A 23439-nucleotide genomic window follows, 5' to 3' on the forward strand; every position below is an offset into this window, starting at 1 on the left:
TCTCTTTTAGGTATATAGAGAAAGAAAGGAGGGGTATAGGATGGTGTTCGGTCAAGTTGTTATTGGACCGCCGGGATCAGGGAAGACTACCTACTGCAATGGCATGTCACAGTTCCTCAAACTCATTGGGAGGTACTTTCTTAGTTTTAACTTTGAACTACATTAGACCATCTTACAACTATTAATCATAATGGGAAGAAATTTTATTTAGACACTATAAGAGATTATTGGGTTTTTAGTAATTGTTTTGAACCGAAAAATCTATTTGATTCCTCAAAACTATTGTCCATAAGGGATTATTTGTTCATGAAATATAAATATTGGTTATAAGAGAGTTTACTGTAAATGTTTATTTTAACTTCCACTCAATTGATGATGGTAGACAGTTAAAATGGTTTAATATATGAAATTGAATGCTATGCTGAAAACTAATCTCACAAAACCTAGCCCTAGAGGTCCCTGAATGTTCTGATATTGTAATTTGTTTGACACCGTATTTGATTCCTTCATAGCTACAATTTTTGGCAACAAACTGACACAACTTATTCTCTCATTTAAGTTCCTATAAATGATGTTTTCTCATGGGAACATTCTGATTTTCCTATAGGAATATCTAGAACATCTTATGCATGTCTGAAATAGAATTGTGGGGTCCCCCCCTAACCAGCATTTTTGTATCTGTTTTTCTGTTCAAGTATTTTAATGCAGATGTTTCTTAAGATTACAATCAGAAGGGATCCTAAAAGTTATAGGAATGGAAAATTTGATATATAGTTGTCTTGTAGTCCACAAAATTTAGTTAATCTCTACAACTGGAAAATGAAAATGTGATTTGTTGATGCAGGAAAGTTGCTGTCATCAATTTGGATCCTGCAAATGATGCATTGCCGTATCCACTCCACCAAGAATTTTACAGTTTTCTGAATTTTGATGCAGTTGCTGTAATTTATAGTCTCTAGAATGAAAGTTTAAAGTCATTAGTCTGTTGATCTGTTTTTGTTCATCGTTACATGAGAGGTAGATATGAATGTGCTGTCAATATCGAGGATCTTGTGAAACTCAGTGATGTGATGATTGAGCATTCTCTTGGCCCCAATGGAGGTCAGTTTTGATGTATAGCCACTTCCACTTCCTGCACTTGGAATTGTAACTGAATCAACCTCGTACAGTCTAAGATATGTATGACAGACTGTACGGACGGTCCCTTAAGGCATGACAGTACCTGCTGTGTTTCCTGCTTGAGAAACTGCATGTTGATGTAACACATATACTTCAACATGGTTGTTGTATGACTTGTATCCTTTGTTGGGTTTGTAAAATGTTGGGTCTTCTAAATGTTGTATTCTTGTTCGAAAGAGCCAATGGGATGCAAAGTTTGTTACAGCCCCCATTACCTGAGGCTCTGTCTATTTCCAGGTGAAAACCACGTAAAAGAAAAAATCAGGTGAAATCTGTGTTACAAAGGCCTGGTTTGTTTCGTTGGAATTTTTTTTCTTCATGCAAATGATATTTTACATGAATTTTTTTCTTATTTTTCAATTTGTGTGTGTTTTTTTTTTTTGGCGTTTTCTGTCAAAACAAACAGAAGAAAATCCTATTTTACAGGGATTTTTTTTCTCTTTTCTGCCTTTTTACATATGAAACAAATGGAGACAAAAGGAATAATAATTTACCTGAAACTTTTCCTTTTACAAGGTTTTCTTATCTGGAAATGATAGAGCCCTGAAAGAAAAAAAACCCTTTCACGATATACCATCTGGGAGAATTTGTAACATCTCCTTCTATCAGAAATATGAGAATGCTATAAAATCAGGTAATAGAAATCATCTAATCTCATTGATTTTTTTTGTAGACATATGATCCTGTTGGAGAAACATAAAATGGTTGTCTAGTTGTATACTTGTATAGTTCTCTTATATTTTCTGTATGTGCCTAGACATACTCTGCAATGTCTGAGAAGTAACATGTCATGTTAACCAGGTTTAGTTTATTGTATGGATTACTTGGAGAAGAACATTGACTGGCTAGAATCTAAATTGGAGCCTCTTCTCAAAGGTCAGTATACCCGATTCAGCTTGCCTGGAATTTGTGTGCTTTTGAATTTATTTGTTTAGTTTCATGCAATGCATTGTCAGTTAAACCATTAGATCATTACCTGCCATTTTGCATGCTTATTTCTTTTGGTTCTGTAAATAAGATTGCTTTCCTTCTAGTGTTGTTGCATGCTGTGGGTTTTGAACTCATATTTTTTTATGGAGCCATGATGCCTTAGGGATAATAGAACTTTACTTCACCGAAAGTATTTGATGTATAGATAGCTGACTTGTCATCAGCTAAAGTAGATTATTTATTGCTTCCTGTTCTTTGAGTACCTCGCTAAGAGTTAAAAGATTTTTGCAAAAAATAGGTTATGAATCACTTACTGATAATTGATGAAGAAATGTCATTGAGGTGTTGTTATGGGCATGTACAATGAAGGCCATTAGATGCGCCTGTGAGGAGTGATACTGTGCAGATTTGAGGAACTAATAAAAACAAAGCTACGCTGAAAATGACGTAGGGTTACTGGCAGGAAAAGATATGGATGGTGGCTTTGGGTTTACAACTATTGTTTAAGTAGAGTTAATTATGAGTACTGTTGTACCGGATTCAGCTGGTGGACCCATTTAGTTGGAAGGCAGCTTAGTTGATTTGAGTTGTAATTGTAAAGTTGACACTATATCTCGACTGTTGGATAGGGAGGTTACCCATTACATATGCCACGTGATAAGTTTCTGGCCCCACCTCAATTGAATGACCTGTCATGTATTGGACTTCTCGCTTGTATTTCAGTTTAGTTGACTTGAGTTGTAATTGTACAGTTGACATCTTGACTGTTGGATAGGGAGGTTACCCATTACATGTCACATGTTAAGTTTCTGGCCCCACCTCAATTGAATGACCTGTCAAGTTTTGGACTTCTCCCTTGTATTTCAGCCAAGGTTCAAGATTTGAACAGGGTATTTAACTTTGTCCCCTGTCAAAACCAAAATATTTTGGTGAAATTACGAAAATGATAGAAAAAATTAGTAAATTTCACTGAAATGCATAGATTGGTCAAAATGTGCCCCAAATGGTGGAGCTTTCGTCCAAAACTTTAGGGACTGCCTATTTAAGCATAAATACGAGGGCAGGCCTTGGTGCAACGGTAAGGTTGCTCCATTTTGACCATGTGGTCATGGGTTCGAGTCTGGAAACAGCATCTCTGCGAAAGCAGGGGCAAGGCTGCGTACATTATGACTCTCCCCAGACTCCGCAGTGGTGGGAGTCGGGTATGCCCTATTTAAGCATAAATACACGTTTTTGAACATACACACACACACACACAAAAATAAAAAAAGGGTTTGGTTTTGGACCCTATGTTGCTGGTGTATAGCGTAGCCTACTGTATGTTGTCACCTATATAATTTATTTTACACAAGTTAGATGTAGAGCACACAACTTTCAATCAAAACAATAGATGCATGCTTTAGGAATGAAGTACAATAGAAGTTACAAACAAATATCAAATTGTGAAACACATGACATTACAACCATACAAAAAGTTGCTTCCATTGTCAAAATGTGTCATCGTAAACACTTATTGAGTACAAATTTCCAAGTGTTTTTCAATTTTAATACTGCAATCCTATCTCAATACCACAAAGAGTTATTGGGTGGACCAAAAGCATCACTGATAGATTGATGCTGCCCGTGGAACCGATGAAATGAATGCTTTGACTTTATGTCAAAAGCCAGCCATGTCATCATCTGCTTGAAGAATCTCTCAAAATCCATACAGTTATTCCATAGATAGAATCATCAACATATGCAAGGTAATCCAATGTAAGGTATGGATCATCAAGTTGTGAAGCAGATGGTGCTTTTGGGGACTGACCATAACTATTAGGCGGAGCGGATATTTATGGTTGGGGGCCCGAGATTGAGAAGAGGCTCTCCACATTGATGACCCACCTTGTGACTAGGCCTCAGACTCGGGAGAATAAAGACACACCACTATATCCACCATACTCAGAACCAAAGCTACTTTGGTCAAAGGATGCACACCATTGCCCATATTGTGGTCGGCATCTTGTGTGGTATGGGTAAACTGAGTCTCCCCTGTAAAGTGGAGGTGCTCATTGGTCCGTTCATGCTATTCCTCCTGATGTAAACTGGCTGTCTAAAACCAGCCGCAGGTGTAGGGATTCTTCCCTACACCAGCATAATTAGCCATCGGGTAGGTGTAGGGAAGAACAGCAGTCGTGGGGATTTAGATTAGTATTTGTTTTATTTGTTTTTATTATGTTTTATTCTTTATTGAGTTGTAATTCTAATTAGGATTCCTAGTTCAAATCTGAATTAGAAGTCCTAGTTTTGAGTCCTAGTCCTAGTTGGCATTCCTATTCCTATTTTGAGTCCTAGTCCTAGTTAGGATTTGAAATATATTTCATGTCCAGCCTTGAAGGCTATATAATGTAAGAGCTCCATTGAACCCCCCACGATTTAATGAATAAGAAATTTGCTTTGTTGCATTTCACTGTCCTGAGATAGGCTGTGAAGGTGAGGCTGAGATAGCCTTCACGAGTTCCTGTCTCTCTCATTCGTGTGCATTCAGATTTGTTCAAGTTTGCTCACGCTGATTGTTTGAAGGTTCATGGCTCGATTATCCAGATCGCTACGTTCAAGGATCCATCCAATAACGATAAGTAAATCCCCATCCCCAAACCCTTTTGTTCCTAACCCTCTAAGCCAAACCCTAATATCCCTCCATCTCCAAACATCACTTCCATAACCTAAAACCTGCCCAGCCTGATTCCACCATTAGAAGCAGCCCAAACTTGGACCGAATCTCCCCCTCACTGTTTGGGAAACTCGATCCAAGCCCCTATCCATAATACTCATTATAAACCCTAGATCCCTACATTAATCTCCTTCTCAAACCCTAACCCTAACTCCACTATTTATCTAATTCCACCCTAGCCAATCCATTAAACCCTAGTAAATCCTGGTTCTGGTTCTAGTTGGCTTTATCCCCATCTAGGAATACATTATTTGGTATCAAAGCCTAGCTATGGGTTCTCCAAAATCAAGTGATCCAACCACTCTACAGCAATTGGCTGAGATAGTCAAGGTTTTATCTGAAGATGTGAAGACCATCAAGCAACAGGTTGATGTACTGTCACAACAAGGTCCTACTGCACCTCCACAGCAAATATCACACACTGAAGCTGCTGCTTCATACACTAACAACCGACATCCGCGTAGGTTACCACAGAGGGTTCCCACACTACAGACACACAAGATCAACAACAATTCTGCCTATGAAGAAGATGAAGATCACGATGGAAATCAGTATTACCGTGATGATAAGCATAAGGTAAAATTGGATCTGAAGGAATATAACGGGAAACATGACCCTATTGCATTCCATGACTGGTTGAGTGCTCTAGATGACTACTTCAAGTGGTTTCGGTTGTCTGAAGACCGAAAGATGCTGGCCACGACTAAGTTAACTGGAGGAGCCAGAGATTGGTGCCGTACACATGAAGACAGGTTGATCCGTCGTCACATGGAACCAATTACTTGGGCAGCTATGAAAGAGATTCTCAAAGAGAAGTACTTACCTCCTTCTTATCAGAGGCGTTTGCATGATCAACTGAACACTATACGACAAGGTACCTTAACAGTTGAGGAGTATATTGATAAATTCAATGACTTACTCTCACGTACGGGTGTAGATGAGAATGATGACCAGCTTATATCCCGTTTCAAGTTGGGATTGAGGGTTGACATTAAAGACAAGATAGGCGTGGTTGAAATATATAATTTGAATCACTGTTTTGAAAAGGCCATGGATGCTGAAGATTTAATCAAGGCTGCCCCGCGAAGATTCACACCGCAGTCCGGTGATATTAGGAGAACCTTTACTCCTAACAGATCTAGTGGTTTCCCTACCCGAGCTCCACCAACTACAGAGGAAAAGGGTAAGGCCCCCATGGGTAGTCAAACACCTAACAAGTGTTTCCATTGCCAACAAGATGGTCATTATGCAAGGTACTGCCCCCAAAGAGGGAAGTCCAATTCAGTGATTGCAGCCATGGAAACTAGTCCAGATGTCCAAGTTTGTGACCCGCAGTTTAATGACAATTGGGCCGTTAATGCTGCTCTTGAGGGAGAAGACTATGATGATACTTTGGAAGACGAAATTTATGAGGTAAATGTAGTAACTCGTATTCTGGTTGCTGAATCTAAAGGAGAGGACTGGCGTCGACATTGCATCTTTTATACACTGATGGATAGCGGGACAGCAACAGCACAAGTGATCGTGGACAGCGGTAGTTGTGTCAACGTGGTTTCTAAAGCTATTGTCATTGAAGAGAAGCTTAAAGCTGAACCTCACCCACAACCATACAAGGTATCCTTACTTAATAATGATACTTTAGAGGTTAATCAGCGATGCTCAGTGCCACTCAAGATTTCTGGTTACGAGGAGAATGTCTGGTGTGATATAATTCCTATGATTCTGACTGATGTTTTACTTGGGAGACCATGGATGTATGATAACAATGTATTGACGGGAGGTACAAAAAATCAGTGTTTCTTTAACTTCAAAGGGAAACCATTGGTTCTCAACCCCCTCAATGTACCATTGATGAAGCCAAGGCTTAGAGCTGCCCAGCTGAAGCGACAACAGGTCTTGAAAACTATTGACAATAGACAGCCAATGAAAGGAGGGTCAAGCAGCAAGGCACCACATGCTAGTACTAGTACTACTAAAGCACAACCCATGGAGCAACGAATTCTGTCCCTGCCTCACCGAGAATTCCTTACTACAAGTGAAGAGACAGGGTTCATACTAGCCCTGGTCACGAGAGCAGTGTCACCAACCCCTACCACTAATCATCCCAAGTCCATAAAAGATCTGCTTGATGATTTCTCAGATCTAGTACTAGACGATCTTCCAGATGAGCTACCTCCTATGAGGGATATTCAGCATGCCATTGATCTAGTACTAGGTTCGGTGCTACCAAATCTGCCCACTTATCGTCTCAGCCCTACTGAGCATGCCGAGCTCAAGAGACAAGTGGATGACCTGATTCGCAAGGGGTTTATTGTTGAGAGCATGAGCCCATGTGCTGTTCCAGCAAATAATGTAATCCTAGATGGGGATAAAGCCAACTAGAACCAGAACCAGGATTTACTAGGGTTTAATGGATTGGCTAGGGTGGAATTAGATAAATAGTGGAGTTAGGGTTAGGGTTTGAGAAGGAGATTAATGTAGGGATCTAGGGTTTATAATGAGTATTATGGCTAGGGGCTTGGATCGAGTTTCCCAAACAGTGAGGGGGAGATTCGGTCCAAGTTTGGGCTGCTTCTAATGGTGGAATCAGGCTGGGCAGGTTTTAGGTTATGGAAGTGATGTTTGGAGATGGAGGGATATTAGGGTTTGGCTTAGAGGGTTAGGAACAAAAGGGTTTGGGGATGGGGATTTACTTATGGTTATTGGATGGATCCTTGAAGCGTAGCGATCCGGATAATCGAGCCATGAACCTTCAAACAATCAGCAGAGCAAACTTGAACAAATCTGAATGCACACGAATGAGAGAGACAGTGAACTCGTGAAGGCTATCTCGCCTCACCTTCACACCTATCTCAGACGGTGAAATGCAACAAAGCAAATTTCTTATTCATTAAATCGTGGGGGGCTCAATGGAGCTCTTACATTATATAGCCTTCAAGGCTGGACATGAAATATATTTCAAATCCTAACTAGGACTAGGACTCAAAATAGGAATAGGAATGCCAACTAGGACTAGGACTCAAAACTAGGACTTCTAATTCAGATTTGAACTAGGAATCCTAATTAGAATTACAACTCAATAAAGAATAAAACATAATAAAAACAAATAAAACAAATACTAATCTAAATCCCCACGACTGCTGTTGGTGTAGGGAAGAATCCCTACACCTACCCGATGGCTAATTATGCTGGTGTAGGGAAGAATCCCTACACCTGCGGCTGGTTTTAGACAGCCAGTTTACATTAACTCCCCCCTTCTCAAAAACATTCGTCTCCGACGAATGGAGGAAAGACATGTAGCGCTCGTAGAGATCAGGATCAAGGTGCCTGAAGTCGTCGGCGTGAATCCAGGTACTGTCACTATCAGGGCGATCCTTCCATTTAACAAGGAAAGAGTAATAGCCGCGACCACCCCGCATAGTAGTAAACTTGTTATCAAGCACATTTTCAATGACATCAGCAGTAGGAGTGGTAAACTGTGGGAGGCGGAGAGCATGTGCAGTATCACCGTCGTCTGAATGGTGGCCGACATAAAGAGTGAGATCAGCCACGTTGAAAACATTGTTAATCTTCATAGACGGAGGAAGCTCGAGCATATAGGCATTGGTCCCAATGCGTTGTTGCACCTTGAAAGGACCCATTTTTGCGAGGGTGGAGCTTATGATTGGCTCCAGGAGAAAGTCGCTCAGGAGAAATACGGACCATCACCAAATCACCAGGTTGGAATTCCACGTATCGGCGATGACGATCAGCTGCTGCCTTGTAACCTTCATTGTTAATAGCAATGCGTCGGCGAACGTCGGTATGGACCTCGGTGATGTGGCGGAGGAACTCATCAGCGTCCACACTAACACGAACATGAGGAGGAAGAGGAAGCAAGTCCACGGGGCGCTTGGGTTGCAGACCCAAAGCAATCTCAAATGGAGTACAACCAGTGGTCCGATTGACAGAACTATTGTACGCGAACTCGGCAATATCAAGGACAGAAGGCCAATCTTTCGCATGATCACGAACAAGACATCGGAGGAGATTGCCTAAACTGCGATTAACCACTTCAGTCTGCCCATCTGTCTGAGGATGAAAGGCGGTGGAGAACTTCAGCTTGGTATTGGTCTTCCTCCACAAGGTCTTCCAAAAATAGCTAGTGAATTTGACATCACGATAAAAAACAATAGACTCGGGTAGCCCATGAATACGTACTACCTCTTTGAAGAAGAGCTTGGCGATGTGACTGGCATCAAATGTCTTCCGACAGGGAATGAAATGAGCCATTTTCGAAAACCTGTCCACCACCACAAATATAGAGTCATGACGCTCCCGTGTAGATGGGAGACCGAGAACGAAATCCATGCTGATATGTAACCAGGGTGCATGAGGCACTGGAAGAGGTGTGTAGAGGCCCGTGTTTCGCTTATCACCCTTGGCAAGCTGACAATCTCGACAACGCTGAACCACCTGTTGGACGTCACGCTGAAGATGTGGCCAATAATACAAATCAGCAACTGCAGCATATGTCTTGCTAATGCCAAAATGCCCTCCCATGCCACCGCCATGTAGGTCCCTAATGAGGTGCTGCCGAAGGGATGAGTTAGGGATACATAGGCGTGTCCCGAAGAAGAGATATCCATCACGTAGGGAGTATTTGGCATCAGTTCCGCCTTGCTGTAATGTAGTATGAATGGGGGAAAAATCAACATCAGCCGTGTACTCATCTCTGATATGTTCGATGCCTGTGCTGTGAGTAGAAGAGGTGGATAGGGTGAGAACTTTCCGACTTAGCGCATCAGCGACCTGATTCTCTTTGCCTACCTTGTACTTCAGAACGAAGTGAAACTCCTAGAGATAGGCGATCCATTTAGCATGGCGGTTGCTTATGGATCGCTGAGAATGGAGATACTTAAGGGCCTCATGGTCAGAGTATAGAATAAATTCTTTGCCCACAAGGTAGTGTCTCCAATGCTTTATAATCTGGATCACTGCATAAAGCTCCAAATCATAGGTAGAATAACGCCGCTTAGCATCGTTGAGTTTCTCACTATAGAAGGCAATGGGATGATTTGATTGCATGAAAACTCCTCTAATCCCAACATGGGATGCATTTGTAGCCACCTCAAATATGACATCAAAGTTTGTGAGCCGTAGAACAGGTGCCTCGGTCATCTTTTGCTTGATCAAGGAAAATGCTTTGGTAGCAGCCGGTGTCCACTGGAATTTGCCCTTACTTTCTCTCATGCACTCAGTAATGGGTGCCATGATGCCGCTGAAGTTCCGAATAAAACACCGATAAAAAGATGCTAGGCCGTGGAAACTCCTAACCTCTGTCAAGGTGTGTGGCACGGGCCAATCGACTATGCTTTGCACTTTCTCCGGATCAGCTTCAGCCCCGGCTGAAGATATAATAAACCCAAGGAAGATAACCTTAGGTAACATAAAAGAACACTTTTTGAGGTTGATGAAGAGTTTCTCTATACGTAATACTCTCATTACTTGCTGTAGAGTGGTTGGATCACTTGATTTTGGAGAACCCATAGCTAGGCTCTGATACCAAATAATGTAATCTTAGATGGGGATAAAGCCAACTAGAACCAGAACCAGGATTTACTAGGGTTTAATGGATTGGCTAGGGTGGAATTAGATAAATAGTGGAGTTAGGGTTAGGGTTTGAGAAGGAGATTGATGTAGGGATCTAGGGTTTATAATAAGTATTATGGCTAGGGGCTTGGATCGAGTTTCCCAAACAGTGAGGGGGAGATTCGGTCCAAGTTTGGGCTGCTTCTAATGGTGGAATCAGGCTGGGCAGGTTTTAGGTTATGGAAGTGAGGTTTGGAGATGGAGGGATATTAGGGTTTGGCTTAGAGGGTTAGGAACAAAAGGGTTTGGGGATGGGGATTTACTTACTGGTTATTGGATGGATCTTTGTAGTAAGGAATTCTCGGTGAGGCAGGGACAGAATTCGTTGGTCCATGCCAGTCACTACCTTCAGGTCCCCATCCCCAAACCCTTTTGTTCCTGACCCTCTAAGCTAAACCCTAATATCCCTCCATCTCCAAACATCACTTCCACAACCTAAAACCTGCCCAGCCTGATTCCACCATTAGAAGCAGCCCAAACTTGGACCGAATCTCCCCCTCACTGTTTGGGAAACTCGATCAAAGCCCCTAGCCATAATACTCATTATAAACCCTAGATCCCTACATTAATCTCCTTCTCAAACCCTAACCCTAACTCCAGTATTTATCTAATTCCACCCTAGCCAATCCATTAAACCCTAGTAAATCCTAGTTCTGGTTCTAGTTGGCTTTATTCCCATCTAGGATTACATTATTTGGTATCAGAGCTGTAGATTGGCCTTCTGTCCTTGATATTGCCGCGTTCGCGTACAATAGTTCTGTCAATCGGACCACTGGCCGTACTCCATTTGAGATTGTTTTGGGTCTGCAACCCAAGCGCCCCGTGGACTTGCTTCCTCTTCCTCCTCATGTTCGTGTTAGTGTGGACGCTGATGAGTTCCTCCGCCACATCACCGAGGTCCTTACCGACGTTCGCCGACGCATTGCTATTAACAATGAAGGTTACAAGACAGCAGCTGATCGTCATCGCTGATACGTGGAATTCCAACCTGGTGATTTGGTGATGGTCCGTATTTCTCCTGAGCGACTTCCTCCTGGAGCCAATCATAAGCTCCACCCTCGCAAAATGGGTCCTTTCAAGGTGCAACAACGCATTGGGACCAATGCCTATATGCTCGAGCTTCCTCCGTCTATGAAGATTAACAATGTTTTCAACGTGGCTGATCTCACTCTTTATGTCGGCCACCATTCAGACGACGGTGATACTGCACATGCTCTCCGCCTCCCACAATTTACCACTCCTACTGCTGATGTCATTGAGAATGTGCTTGATAACAAGTTTACTACTATGCGGGGTGGTCGCGGCTATTACTCTTTCCTTGTTAAATGGAAGGATCGCCCTGATAGTGACAGTACCTGGATTCACGCCGACGACTTCAGGCGCCTTGATCCTGATCTCTACGAGCGCTACATGTCTTTCATCCATTCGTCGGAGATGAATGTTTTTGAGAAGGGGGGAGTTGATGTAAACTGGCTGTCTAAAACCAGCCGCAGGTGTAGGGATTCTTCCCTACACCAGCATAATTAGCCATCGGGTAGGTGTAGGGATTCTTCCCTACACCAACAGCAGTCGTGGGGATTTAGATTAGTATTTGTTTTATTTGTTTTTATTATGTTTTATTCTTTATTGAGTTGTAATTCTAATTAGGATTCCTAGTTCAAATCTGAATTAGAAGTCCTAGTTTTGAGTCCTAGTCCTAGTTGGCATTCCTATTCCTATTTTGAGTCCTAGTCCTAGTTAGGATTTATATTTCATGTCCAGCCTTGAAGGCTATATAATGTAAGAGCTCCATTGAGCCCCCCACGATTTAATGAATAAGAAATTTGCTTTGTTGCATTCCACTGTCCTGAGATAGGCTGTGAAGGTGAGGCTGAGATAGCCTTCACGAGTTCACTGTCTCTCTCATTCGTGTGCATTCAGATTTGTTCAAGTTTGCTACTGCTGATTGTTTGAAGGTTCATGGCTCAGTTATCCAGATCTGCTACCAGTTCAAGGATCCATCCAATAACCAGTAAGTAAATCCCCATCCCCAAACCCTTTTGTTCCTAACCCTCTAAGCCAAACCCTAATATCCCTCCATCTCCAAACATCACTTCCATAACCTCAAACCTGCCCAGCCTGATTCCACCATTAGAAGCAGCCCAAACTTGGACCGAATCTCCTCCTCACTGTTTGGGAAACTCGATCCAAGCCCCTAGCCATAATACTCATTATAAACCCTAGATCCCTACATTAATCTCCTTCTCAAACCCTAACCCTAACTCCACTATTTATCTAATTCCACCCTAGCCAATCCATTAAACCCTAGTAAATCCTGGTTCTGGTTCTAGTTGGCTTTATCCCCATCTAGGATTACATTACCTCCTCTTCTTCCTCCTGAACATTCATCTACACCTGCAACTTGGTCCTGTCCATCATCATCACTGTTATCACCATCATCATCTGATGCAAGTGTGCGAGTGGTGGCGGATGTAGAGCAATCTATGTTCCTCATCATCTCCCTAGCCCAGTTGGGATTGAATAGACCATGGTGTCTGGGAGTGAACATGGCCCCCATGTGGCATAAATGAGTTGATATCTACATCCATCCTCTCAGCAATTTCGGACTTAGGCCTGCCCTCAGGCTTGTCCAATACAGAGCACCTCGCTCCTTCATCTACCCGTAAAGGGGATCTTCTTCTTCATCCTCCTGGAATATGTTGGTGAAATCGATTGGGTCGGTGTCAATCTCACGCACATCTATATATGCTGTATCTTCAGCCTCATGTTGCAGTGCGTATAGACCAACTTCTGTAGCCTTTCAGGATAAAATCGGTTCCGTCTTGGGAAAATATACTCTAATTTCTCTCACATTTGGAGGCAGAACATGTCTGTTAGAGCACCTTCAATGCTACCTTCCTCAAGTTAGGTGCCTATCTATGCTCCAACTTGAGTGGGTGTGTTAAGAAATACAGTATAATGTACTGTTGAGCGTGCATACTGGTAATTACAGTATTTTCAGTAACTTATATATACATCAGTGAGAGATCGATTGGGGAATCCTTTTTCTGCCAATTGATCAGCCTCTTTTCTTCTTTTCTCCTGCGGATCTTCCTTTATTGGATCTGTATACTCTGTAATAGTAACAATGTTCGCAAAATCTTGGTGCTAACTACGCTGTTATGTGACCAATATTAGGGCTATGTTAGCAAGTTTATCTTGACTCCTAAAACAAGCTCAATTGAAATGTGTGATTTACTTTTACTTGACTTTCTTTTCTCATTGCCCGGGGGGCTGGTTTGCTTTCCCTTATGAGAAGCTCATTCACAATCCTTGTGTACTAGCTTTTTGCTGGATAGTGCTTGGGGGGGGGTTTAACTCAAGCTTAGTGTTTGGATTTGCTGTTTAGGGTTGGAGTGGTGCTGCACGGTGTTGAGTTATGGATTTTCTAAGGCTGAACTGCAAGGACAAGGGGTGGGGAGCAGAACTCTGTTGAATAGGGTTTATGGAAATAGAAGAAGAAGAAACACTGTGACTCATAAGAAGTTACTTAAGAAAGCTCAAAATTTCATTCAATCTCATATAGCTGGAGACACGGTACATATGCTTATATAGAACTACCTGACTTCTTTAATTAGAACTTGCCTAATCTAATACAATTCAAAACCACTACTTATTTGAACAATAATAGACTTAAATATCACAACTGGATTCCTAATCCCTAAACAGACTAGGAATTAAAGACTCACTTCAACTTCAAAAATCTTTTTGAAACTAGGACAAACAGTCTATTAGATTCTCGAACTCCTGATTTTACTGGGAAAAGAATTAAATATCATATACCCCCCCCCCCTTTCGACTAATTTTTTGGGCATTATGATTGAGCCTATGACTACCAGAAACATTATAAACAAAGAGCCATAGCCATCTAACACCAAAACAGGGGCTATTTTTGAAGTGTGACTGCATGATGGAGTCTTCATTGGTCTTCTATTCTTTAACTGGTGTCCTTTCTATTGCACAAATTTTTTCCTTGGGTTTGGGGGCGGGTTAATGGCTTGCTGGATACCCTTGAAATTTAAAGCTATGCTAACATATTAAAACAATCTTGCAGATCACTATCTTCTTTTTGATTTTCCTGGCCAAGTGGAACTTTTCTTCCTTCACTCAAATGCCAAGAATGTTATCGATAAGCTTATAAAGAAGTTGAACCTTAGGGTATGATTATTTTTACTGCTATTAGGTATTTGTGTATCATGGACAGAATCCTCAACTTGTCAATGAAATATTGTGATTACATGCTTTTTAGAATCTCAGTGGGGTTTTTTTTTGGGTCCAGTTGACTGCTATACTTCTAGTTGATGCCCACCTGTGCAGTGATCCTGGTAAATATGTGAGTGCTCTGCTTCTCTCTCTATCAACCATGTTACATTTGGAACTGCCACATATTAACGTGCTGTCCAAGATTGATCTCATAGAGAGTTACGGAAAGCTAGGTAAGCTGCAAATCATTCACTTTGTTGGAGAGTCTGAAATCCTATCCTTTACTAATCATTAATTGTGTAAATCTTGCAGCTTTTAACCTTGACTTCTATACGGATGTCCAAGATTTATCTTATCTACAATCCCATCTTGATCAAGATCCTCGTTCTGCCAAGTACAGGTGTGTGATGTTTATCCACCCATTTGCATCGGTGCGACTGATATTGATCAAAATTTTATTTTATCCTTCTTGAGTTCTTGTTATTTTATTTTCTTTTTTGAAAGATTGTATTCTAGCTTGTTAGTTATAGTACTTTTCACTTATTTCTTCTTCATGTTTAACTACCTCGATATGCATAGCACATATGCAGGGGGTCAGCTTATCTGTCTGCTACCTTCGAGTTGTTCCCTTTGATACTTTTTCCTACATCAAAGTCATTCCATAAAGTAAATATGCATTTCTTCTAGAAAAAACAATAGGGTGGAGAAAGGTCCAGACGAATAAAAACTCAGAAGTCACGATACTTGAGTTCATCAGGTTGGTGTGATTCCTCAAGGTGCTTGTGCTAGTTGGGATGGGGCTGAGTTGAGTTGAGTAATATTATAAAAGAAACAAATTTACAAGCTTATTAGAGGGGTTTAATTAAATATCAAACATCAAATCCAAAAGTATATATTTTATCAAGTCCAGTTTCAAGAAGGACCTGCTGTGCAATTTACCCTTCTAAGAATATGGAAAAACAGAGATTAGAAAAAGGAAAGTTTCTGTAGTTTCCATGTGGCACAGGGTAATTACCTGTATGTAAATAGAGATTATGGTGGTTGAACAGGTGTCCCTTTTGGTTGGTTGTCATTTAGCTGACTGTAAAAGCCTTGTCTGAGAAACTGAGGGTGTGCCCACGTGAGCTACATAAAAACTATGGCATGCTGTATGTGTACCAACTTCATGAGGCCATCGGTGATGCATCTTGCAAAAAGAAGTAGAATAGCTCCAGCCTCAGGCAAAAATTCAAGCATAAGGTTCTTTATTGTAATGAATGTTTTCTGTGAACTCTGCAGCTTATAGGGAACTATCTATTTGTTCTTGTCCATCTACTGTGAGGAGCTGAATAAAAGCAATTGATTTCTGAGGAACCATGTCTTTTGATTCATTAACATTATATGGACAGTAAATTATGGGTATTTTACCTCCAAAAAAAAGTTATAGGGTAAACAACTGTCTGAAGTATGGATTCTATAATTCTACAAGGAGCAGTAGCTGTCAGAGACCAAAAAAAAAAAACAAAGCGTTTTCTGAATTGAATAACTGTTATGATGCTATGATCATTGAAGAAGAAAAAAAAAAGATAATCATCTAATAATTACTGTTATTTATATCTTATATGAGGACAGCAGGTTCACGTATCTGGCATATACATCATCTTCATTTTCTCAGTCTTAGGAGGGAAAAAGGAGGAAAAAATCATGAATCAAAATCATCAAATGTTGTATCTGAATTTATGTGCTTAAATATTTTGCTAACTGGATACTGGAACTGTTGTTATGATCATGATAAAACCAAACTATGATGTTGTCATCATTTTCTTCTGATTTGTATATGGGATTGAACTTGCTTTCCAAGAAATAACTTTGCTTAATGTTTTTTTATTTCATCACGTGGAGACATCAGTGTATAGAGGAAAATGAAATTGCTGCTTATATTTTTTATTCCTTCCCCAAGGGATTCAGGATATTAATATTGTTGGGTAGTATAATTGGGAGACCCATTATTATATATGCTATTGTTATGTTCTGATTGCAGGAAGCTCACTAAGGAATTGTGTGAAGTTATAGAAGACTATAGTCTGGTCAATTTTACAACCTTAGATATCCAGGTATGTCATTCCTTTCTGAATTTAAATTGTTTTCCACTTTTCCCCATTTTACATGAACTGAGTCCTATATTTTTTCAGGACAAAGAGAGTGTAGGGAATCTAGTGAAGCTAGTAGACAAGAGCAACGGATATATATTCGCTGGAATAGAAGGAAGTGCCATTGAGTTTAGCAAAATTGCGGCAGGTCCTCTTGATTGGGATTATTACAGATATCCTTTGAGTGAAATTACTGATCATTATTCATGGAGTTATTCAATAATTTCAATTTAGTTGTTTACTTAATGGGAAATTGATTATGTAATCAATGTATTAGTAAGTTTTGGTCCGGCCGTATGGCTCTCCTTTTAATAAAAGGGTAAATTTAACATTCAGGAGGTTGTTGAACTTGGTCAAGTTCACCAATTCCCTCATGGAAGGAAATGATGGACATGGATGGGTCATGTTACTGAGGCTTGCTCACCCATATTACCAGTTATGTTTCATCCCAGTACGAATTTGCTTTAGGGGTCAAAACATTGTTCAAAGTCATACAAAATTACAGGAATGCCACAAACCTCCATTATGTAATAATAAATATCTGATGTCAGTGGCATGTTTGTAAATTTAAAAATTTGGATGCACTTTTGACCTTTATAGGATGCTCAATTTGGATTGAGATACTATCAATGAGATATTTTGTCGTGGGGGGGGGGGGGGGGGAGGGGTCTTTTATACCATTGAGCACCCAAATCCATGGCAAGTGGCAACTTATGGATTTACAAAATTCCCTAGCCTTGGTGCAGTTGCCGTAAACAAATGTGGCAAGGTTCTGTCATACATAGAATAAACAGATTAAGTTTGGAATCTAGCCATGTTATGATGGCATACACCATCAATTTTTCAGGTGGCAGGTGTTCAATAAATGCTACGAAAAATGAATTCAAATAGTGAATGGTTTTAGGTTGGAGATGTTCATTTGGCTGCTCTTTTTCTATAAATCTATCTACCATGTGGGATGTGCTGAATAATGGAGGTCAATTCCCCTGCATACTCTCTATTATGCAGTTTGTGATGCTTAGTGTTCTTTGTTAATAAGATGGGTATCATCTCGTCCTTTTTTGCATGTATTGCTCTTTCTCTTCTATATATTATTAGTCCCTGGGGAATCTTTGCACAGTTTTGCTTGACAAAACAGTCCTACAGTGGCAGCAGTGCAAGAGAAGTATATGAAGGATGATGAAAATTTGGATATTGGTGATTAATGAAGAAAAATCGTCAGGAGGATCCCTACCCAAGGTATGTGATGAACTTTAGGTTAGACAAGCATTTTTATTGCTAGATTTTAGGAATGTTGTCTTCCCCATTCTTTTCTAGCTCTTAATTAAGCTTTTGTGCTAGTGTTTCAGGGATCTAGCTGTGCTTATCTTTTGCCAAAGTGCAATTTTCTCATCGACGATGCCAGGTCCAAAAAGTTGATGTTATAAATGTTTCAGAAACTTTCTGGTGATTTGGCCACAAATGGATGGTGGTCAATTTCAAAAGCTCACAGACGATGGTTTGGGGATGATATAGTAGTTGTGTTTGAAATATAAAAATGGCATGATCGTTCAAGAAGATTTCCTTGTGTAAACTGATGAGATGGATAATCCCTTAGCAATAGTAACCCTTTGCTGATCCCAGGCCTCTCTTGTTCTCTTTTCCATCTTCTCTGCTGCAAGGTTCTATAGATTGGCATGTCATGAGAGGTATCTCATGATGAACGGGTTTGGTTCTACAATGTGGAAGGCTGCTGTGGCCAATCGCACTGCTTGATAACAAAGAGGAGCCCTTCTCATCAAGCAGTTGGATTGACCAATCCAACTGCTTGATAGATAGAGCATCCTTATGATTTTTCAACAGTCCTTTTTCATGTCCAATCTCAAGCATATGTCTGATCCTTTAGCAGAATTTATGCATCCTTTCTAGATGTGTGTTGAGTGAGATCACTCTTGATTATCAGAGTAAAACTGTTTTGAATTATATATTATTGTAACTATGTTATTCAGTGTAGTTAGTATGTTTTGATATTTGATTGAGCAACTTGACTTAATGTTTCCTTTATGGCCTATTGTGACAGGTTTACTTGCCATAGGTTTACCTAAATGTATCTATCTATACATCTCCCATTATATGCACACATCATCTTTGACTGTTGAGTCATGCAGCACAATCAATAGCCTAACATTATGTATTTGGTTGCTTTATTAGGACTACTAAGAAGGAAAAGCTACTCCCAGAACTAGGTTGACACAGTGCAGTTACTATATGGTTTGTTTAAAGAAAAATCTTTTGGATACTAGGAAAGAATTGAATTTTTTCATGTCGACATTGTAAAACAATTATATTCTTTATAACAATAACCAATTATATGATTGAGTGAGTATATATAATCAATGGTAGATCGCAATCAAAACCCGTATTATATTGTATAATTTTATTTAATGCATATTGATAGGTTGAGCTAGGTAACTCCCCTTTCCTTCTAAAAACTATCTTTGGATATTATGGATCCTAGACCTAATCTATCATATGATCATTACCATAAAAATTTCTAGACCTTGGAAATAGACCTTTTGTCTTATTTTGGTCATGGTTACAGCACCAAAATCTAATCTGGTAACACAAAGACCTCTGAGGATCAAAATAGGCGCTCGCACCTTAACTTAGTTCATCATTCATTCACCATCAATGTTCACAATTCTAGGTCGACAAAATGAGATGTCTATAGATTCTAAGAAAGGAAGTAATTTACTTGGCAAAATCAACAAGTCAATCGTGGTGAATATTTAGATATATTGTGTAAAAATCTAATGCATGATGGATAAAATAATTGAGTTTTGAGTTTAAAATTAAAATACGATGATCAATCCACATGATGCTTTATATATGTAGATGTTAGAATTGCCATATTATGATTAAGAAAAATAATTATAATTTAATCCTAATGTCCGTGGGATACGACTCAATACGGTGGATAAGTATTAGTATCGATATTGCTTCGCCATTGACTGTTTTTTTGGAAAGGAAAGAATGCTGCCTGATCATGTGGCCCTTGTACCTAGACATGGGAGCATGCGAAATTATTGACCCATCCCTCAATGAAATAAAAAGTTTCATCCATGGTGATATCCCTTGGCTCGTTTAGGGCTATGCGACCAGACACCAATTTCTTGTCTCTTATTTATTTATTTATTATAATTTATCATTTTTGACCAGATGAATTCAAATATTAAATAAAATTACTTCCTCACCCCTTGTGAAATAAAAAATCTCATCCATATTGGTATTTGTCGCCCCTGCATTCTGATTCAGGGCTACTCGACACCCTTCCTCGAAATAAAAAATCTATAAAATTACTTCACCACCCCTTGTGAAATAAAAATCTCAACCATGTTGGTACCCTCGTCCATGGGAGCTACCAACTATAAGAGAATTTACCACTATTGGAAGGTAAGAGAATCTAAAGTCGATCCCTTGACCACCTGGGGGCGATGCTACCAACCGAGCTAACGGTTGTTTGCTCAAATGTTGAAAACGAGGGGAAGAAGTGAAGTCGATCCCTTGACCACCTGGGGGCGATGCTACCAACCCGAGCTAACGGTTGTTTGCTCAAATGTTGAAAACGAGGGGAAGAAGTGAAGGCAAGAAGAAGAAGAAGATGAAGCAGAGGAGAGCATAGGGAGGCTGAATTGAAGGATGCTTGTTTGTTCTCCCATGGAGACGAGTAGAATGCTGGGAAGAACTGATATTGCTGCTTATCTAAATCAAAGGATCGTTGGTTCTCTTGGCTCTCCTTTTTCTTCTTCTGTGTCTCGGGTCTCTCGGCTGCTTGTTGTAACTCTATCTCATTATTACACTTCTACTACTAATAATTCTACGAATTCAGTTAAAATGCAACAAAGTTCGTATACCCAATTCACGGATCAAACGAAATCGCTGGAGATATTGGTGAGAGATCGTTGCAGGTCAGGCTCTCTTACTCTTGCTGAATCGTTGGGTTTACTAAGCCAATTGGTTCGCACAAATCCCAGTCCTTCAATTTCTATTTTTAATCACCTCTTAGGGGCCATTGCGAAGATGAAGAAGAACCCTTCAATGGTGATCTCATTGTTTAAACAGATGGGTTCATTTGGGATCCAACCTGATATCTACACTTTTAGTATCTTGCTCAATTGCTTCTGCCACTTGCGTCGTGTGGATTTGGGTTTTTCTGTCATAGGGGTTCTCGTGAAACGTGGGTTTGAATTGAATGCTATAATATTAAGTACTCTGATTAGGGGACTTTGTGAGAGAGATGAGATTGGCCTTGCCATGGAGTTGTTTCACAGGATAGAGGAATTGGGATATCCATGTGATGAAGTCACATATGGAACCATAATGAATGGGCTCTGCAATAGTGGGCGTACAGGTGAAGCTCTTGCTCTGCTAAAGGTGATGGGGCAGAAAGAGCAGCAGGGTTGTAGGGCTAATGTGACAATGTATACCACAGTTATTGGTGGTCTCTGCAGAGGGGGGATGGTGAAAGAGGCTATGAATCTCTTCTCAGAAATGACAAGGAAACGTATCCCACCGGATGTTGTTGCTTACAACTCTCTGATTCATGTTCTCTGTGATTTTAGGTGGTGGAAAGAGGCTGCTAGTCTTTTTAATGATATGTTAGAGCATGGAATCTTGCCAGATGCCATAACCTTCAGCATTCTAGTGGATGGTCTTTGCAAGGAAGGGAGGACTGCAGAAGCACTTTCCATGTTTGAGTTAATGACTCAAAGAGGTGTGAAGCCTAATGTTGTTACTTACACCTCTTTGATTGGAGGATTATGTGATTCGGGCCAGTTGAAGGAGTCAATGAGCTTTCTCAATAAAATGCAGGAACAGGGTATCACACCAAATGTTGTTACATTCGGTGCATTGGTGGATGCACTTTGCAAACAAGGGATGGTTGCAGAAGCTCATAAGCTAGTTCAATCAATGACTCAAAGAGATGTGGAACCTGATTTAATCACATATAATTCATTGATCGATGGATACTGTTTACTAGGTCGTATGGATGAAGCTGAAGAAGTCTTTACTTACATGTTGAATAAGGGTCATGAGCCTGATGTTATTACCTATAATATGTTGGTCAATGGCTATTGCAAGAGCAGGAAGATAGATGAAGCCTTGCAGCTATTTAGAGAACTGCCTCACAAAGGATTGAATCCTGACACTATAACTTATAATACTCTTATAGGTGGGTTTTGTCAAGTTGGCCAAGTTAGCTTTGCACAAAAGCTATTTAATGAAATGCTGGTTCATGAGCAATCCCCCAGTCTATACACCTATTCAATATTGATGAAAGGATTGTGCAAAAACAAATGTATTGATGATGCCATGGAACTATTTCGTAACATTGGGGAATCACACCTGGATATTGTAATTTTCAATGTCCTCCTTGACGGACTGTGGGATGCTTGTAAGGTGGAAGATGCAAGAGAACTTTTCAACACCATTTCTACCAAAGGATTGGAGCCTGATGTAAAAACATATAGCATAATGATTAAGGGTCTCTGTAAAGAAGGTTCACTGAATGAAGCTTATGAATTGTTCAGAAAAATGGAAGAGAAAGGGTGCCGTCCAGATGAAGCCAGTTTTAATATCCTGGTTCAAGGTTTTCTCCAGAAGAATGAAATCCCCAAGGCAGTTGAACTTCTTACTGAAATGATTGAGAAGCATTTCTTACCTGATGCAAATACCACACATCTGATAGTGAATTTGCTTGCAGTGAATGGGTCTGGTGGTGCATGCTTTACAATGCTTAGTAGATTTCTGCCAAATGAAAAGCGAGAAAATGACGACTTTAATCTTGAATCACTTTGAAGCTTTCTCAATATACTGAAGGATTTTATATGTAATTCGAAGTTCCAATTTTGGAGAGAACATGAATAATGGCTAGAAAGGGTGTTACCTCCGCCAATGTGACAAATTACTAGTGGATCGGATTACAGTATCTGGTTTGAAGAGTAAGTTCACAGGATGCTTATCAGAATAACATAGGCAAGTTTTCTTCTAATCTCCATAAGATTGTATTGTAGTTCATCTCAGTACCAAGAGCAATTAACCTTCTGTATTAGATGTTTATTATGAATTGATACTGATGAAACACTTCCAACTTCAGATATGACCCTTGACTATACGTCTATACCTTTATGCATGTTTATAATGGTAGGATACATTCCTACTTTCCCTTTTTTTTTTTTTTTTTTTTTTGGTATTGATTCTTAAGGAAAACTAAATCCTGATTTTGTTGGGCTGTTTTTAATGCAATTTATCCCAAAGGATTGTAATATTTTACCTTTGCCAATTATTTTCTTGGCTAGCTTTGATTCAGAGCCTTTAGTTGTTCTGATTTTATGTATTTGTGATCATCTTTTTTTACTGTCAACATCTAAGGGCATACCCAGTGCACAAGGCTCCCGCCACTGCAAGGTCTGGGGAGGGTCATAATGTAAGCAACCTTACCCCTGTTTTCACAAAGAGGCTGTTTCCATACTCAAACCCGTGACCACTTGGTCACAATGGAGCAATCTTTACCGTTGCAACGAGGCCTGCCCTTTTTTTACTGTCAATATTTCCGGGTGATAAATGTGAGGGGAA

At 40.1% G+C, this 23439-nt stretch overlaps 2 protein-coding genes and 1 long non-coding RNA gene across 5 annotated transcripts; 2 read left to right on the plus strand and 1 right to left on the minus strand.

Annotated features, from left to right (window-relative positions):
- On the plus strand, positions 1-18468 carry LOC122666658 (GPN-loop GTPase QQT1). 3 transcript variants are annotated; one of them, XM_043862698.1, is made up of 11 exons: positions 1-132; positions 845-889; positions 1022-1101; positions 1981-2055; positions 14547-14650; positions 14772-14928; positions 15008-15095; positions 16716-16788; positions 16867-16997; positions 17969-18066; positions 18296-18468. In XM_043862698.1, the coding sequence occupies exons 1-10, from the start codon at positions 41-43 to the stop codon at positions 18027-18029; spliced, it is 906 nt and encodes a 301-aa protein (XP_043718633.1). In that variant the 5' UTR covers positions 1-40; the 3' UTR covers positions 18030-18066; positions 18296-18468. The 3 variants fall into 3 exon arrangements, with proteins under 3 accessions (XP_043718633.1, XP_043718631.1, XP_043718632.1); XM_043862696.1 differs by lacking the exon at positions 18296-18468 and adding an exon at positions 18166-18289 and having other exon boundaries at positions 17969-18063; XM_043862697.1 differs by lacking the exon at positions 18296-18468 and adding an exon at positions 18174-18289 and having other exon boundaries at positions 17969-18063.
- Positions 2265-2705, minus strand: LOC122666659. The gene is made up of 2 exons (XR_006333697.1): positions 2607-2705; positions 2265-2540 (listed from the first exon to the last, which is right to left on the minus strand). It is a non-coding gene; the product is annotated as an uncharacterized LOC122666659 (long non-coding RNA).
- A 1993-nt stretch (positions 18469-20461) lies between the features above and the next one.
- LOC122666715 (pentatricopeptide repeat-containing protein At3g22470, mitochondrial-like) lies at positions 20462-22753 on the plus strand. The gene has a single exon (XM_043862769.1). The coding sequence runs from the start codon at positions 20503-20505 to the stop codon at positions 22660-22662; it is 2160 nt and encodes a 719-aa protein (XP_043718704.1). The 5' UTR covers positions 20462-20502; the 3' UTR covers positions 22663-22753.
- The last annotated feature ends 686 nt before the right edge of the window (positions 22754-23439 follow it).

Source organism: Telopea speciosissima, chromosome 7 (assembly GCF_018873765.1).
Source record: "Telopea speciosissima isolate NSW1024214 ecotype Mountain lineage chromosome 7, Tspe_v1, whole genome shotgun sequence".
NCBI lineage: Eukaryota > Viridiplantae > Streptophyta > Magnoliopsida > Proteales > Proteaceae > Telopea > Telopea speciosissima.

Bases quoted from the DNA above. Each gene is read 5' to 3' on its own strand.
- LOC122666715 (XM_043862769.1), top strand. From the start codon at position 20,503: ATGCTTGTTTGTTCTCCCATGGAGACGAGTAGAATGCTGGGAAGAACT.
- LOC122666658 (XM_043862698.1), top strand. From the start codon at position 41: ATGGTGTTCGGTCAAGTTGTTATTGGACCGCCGGGATCAGGGAAGACT. The intron at 14,651-14,771 runs GTATGATTATTT...TTTTGGGTCCAG, and splicing joins TAAAGAAGTTGAACCTTAGG to TTGACTGCTATACTTCTAGT. The intron at 16,998-17,968 runs ATATCCTTTGAG...AAACAGTCCTAC, and splicing joins CTTGATTGGGATTATTACAG to AGTGGCAGCAGTGCAAGAGA.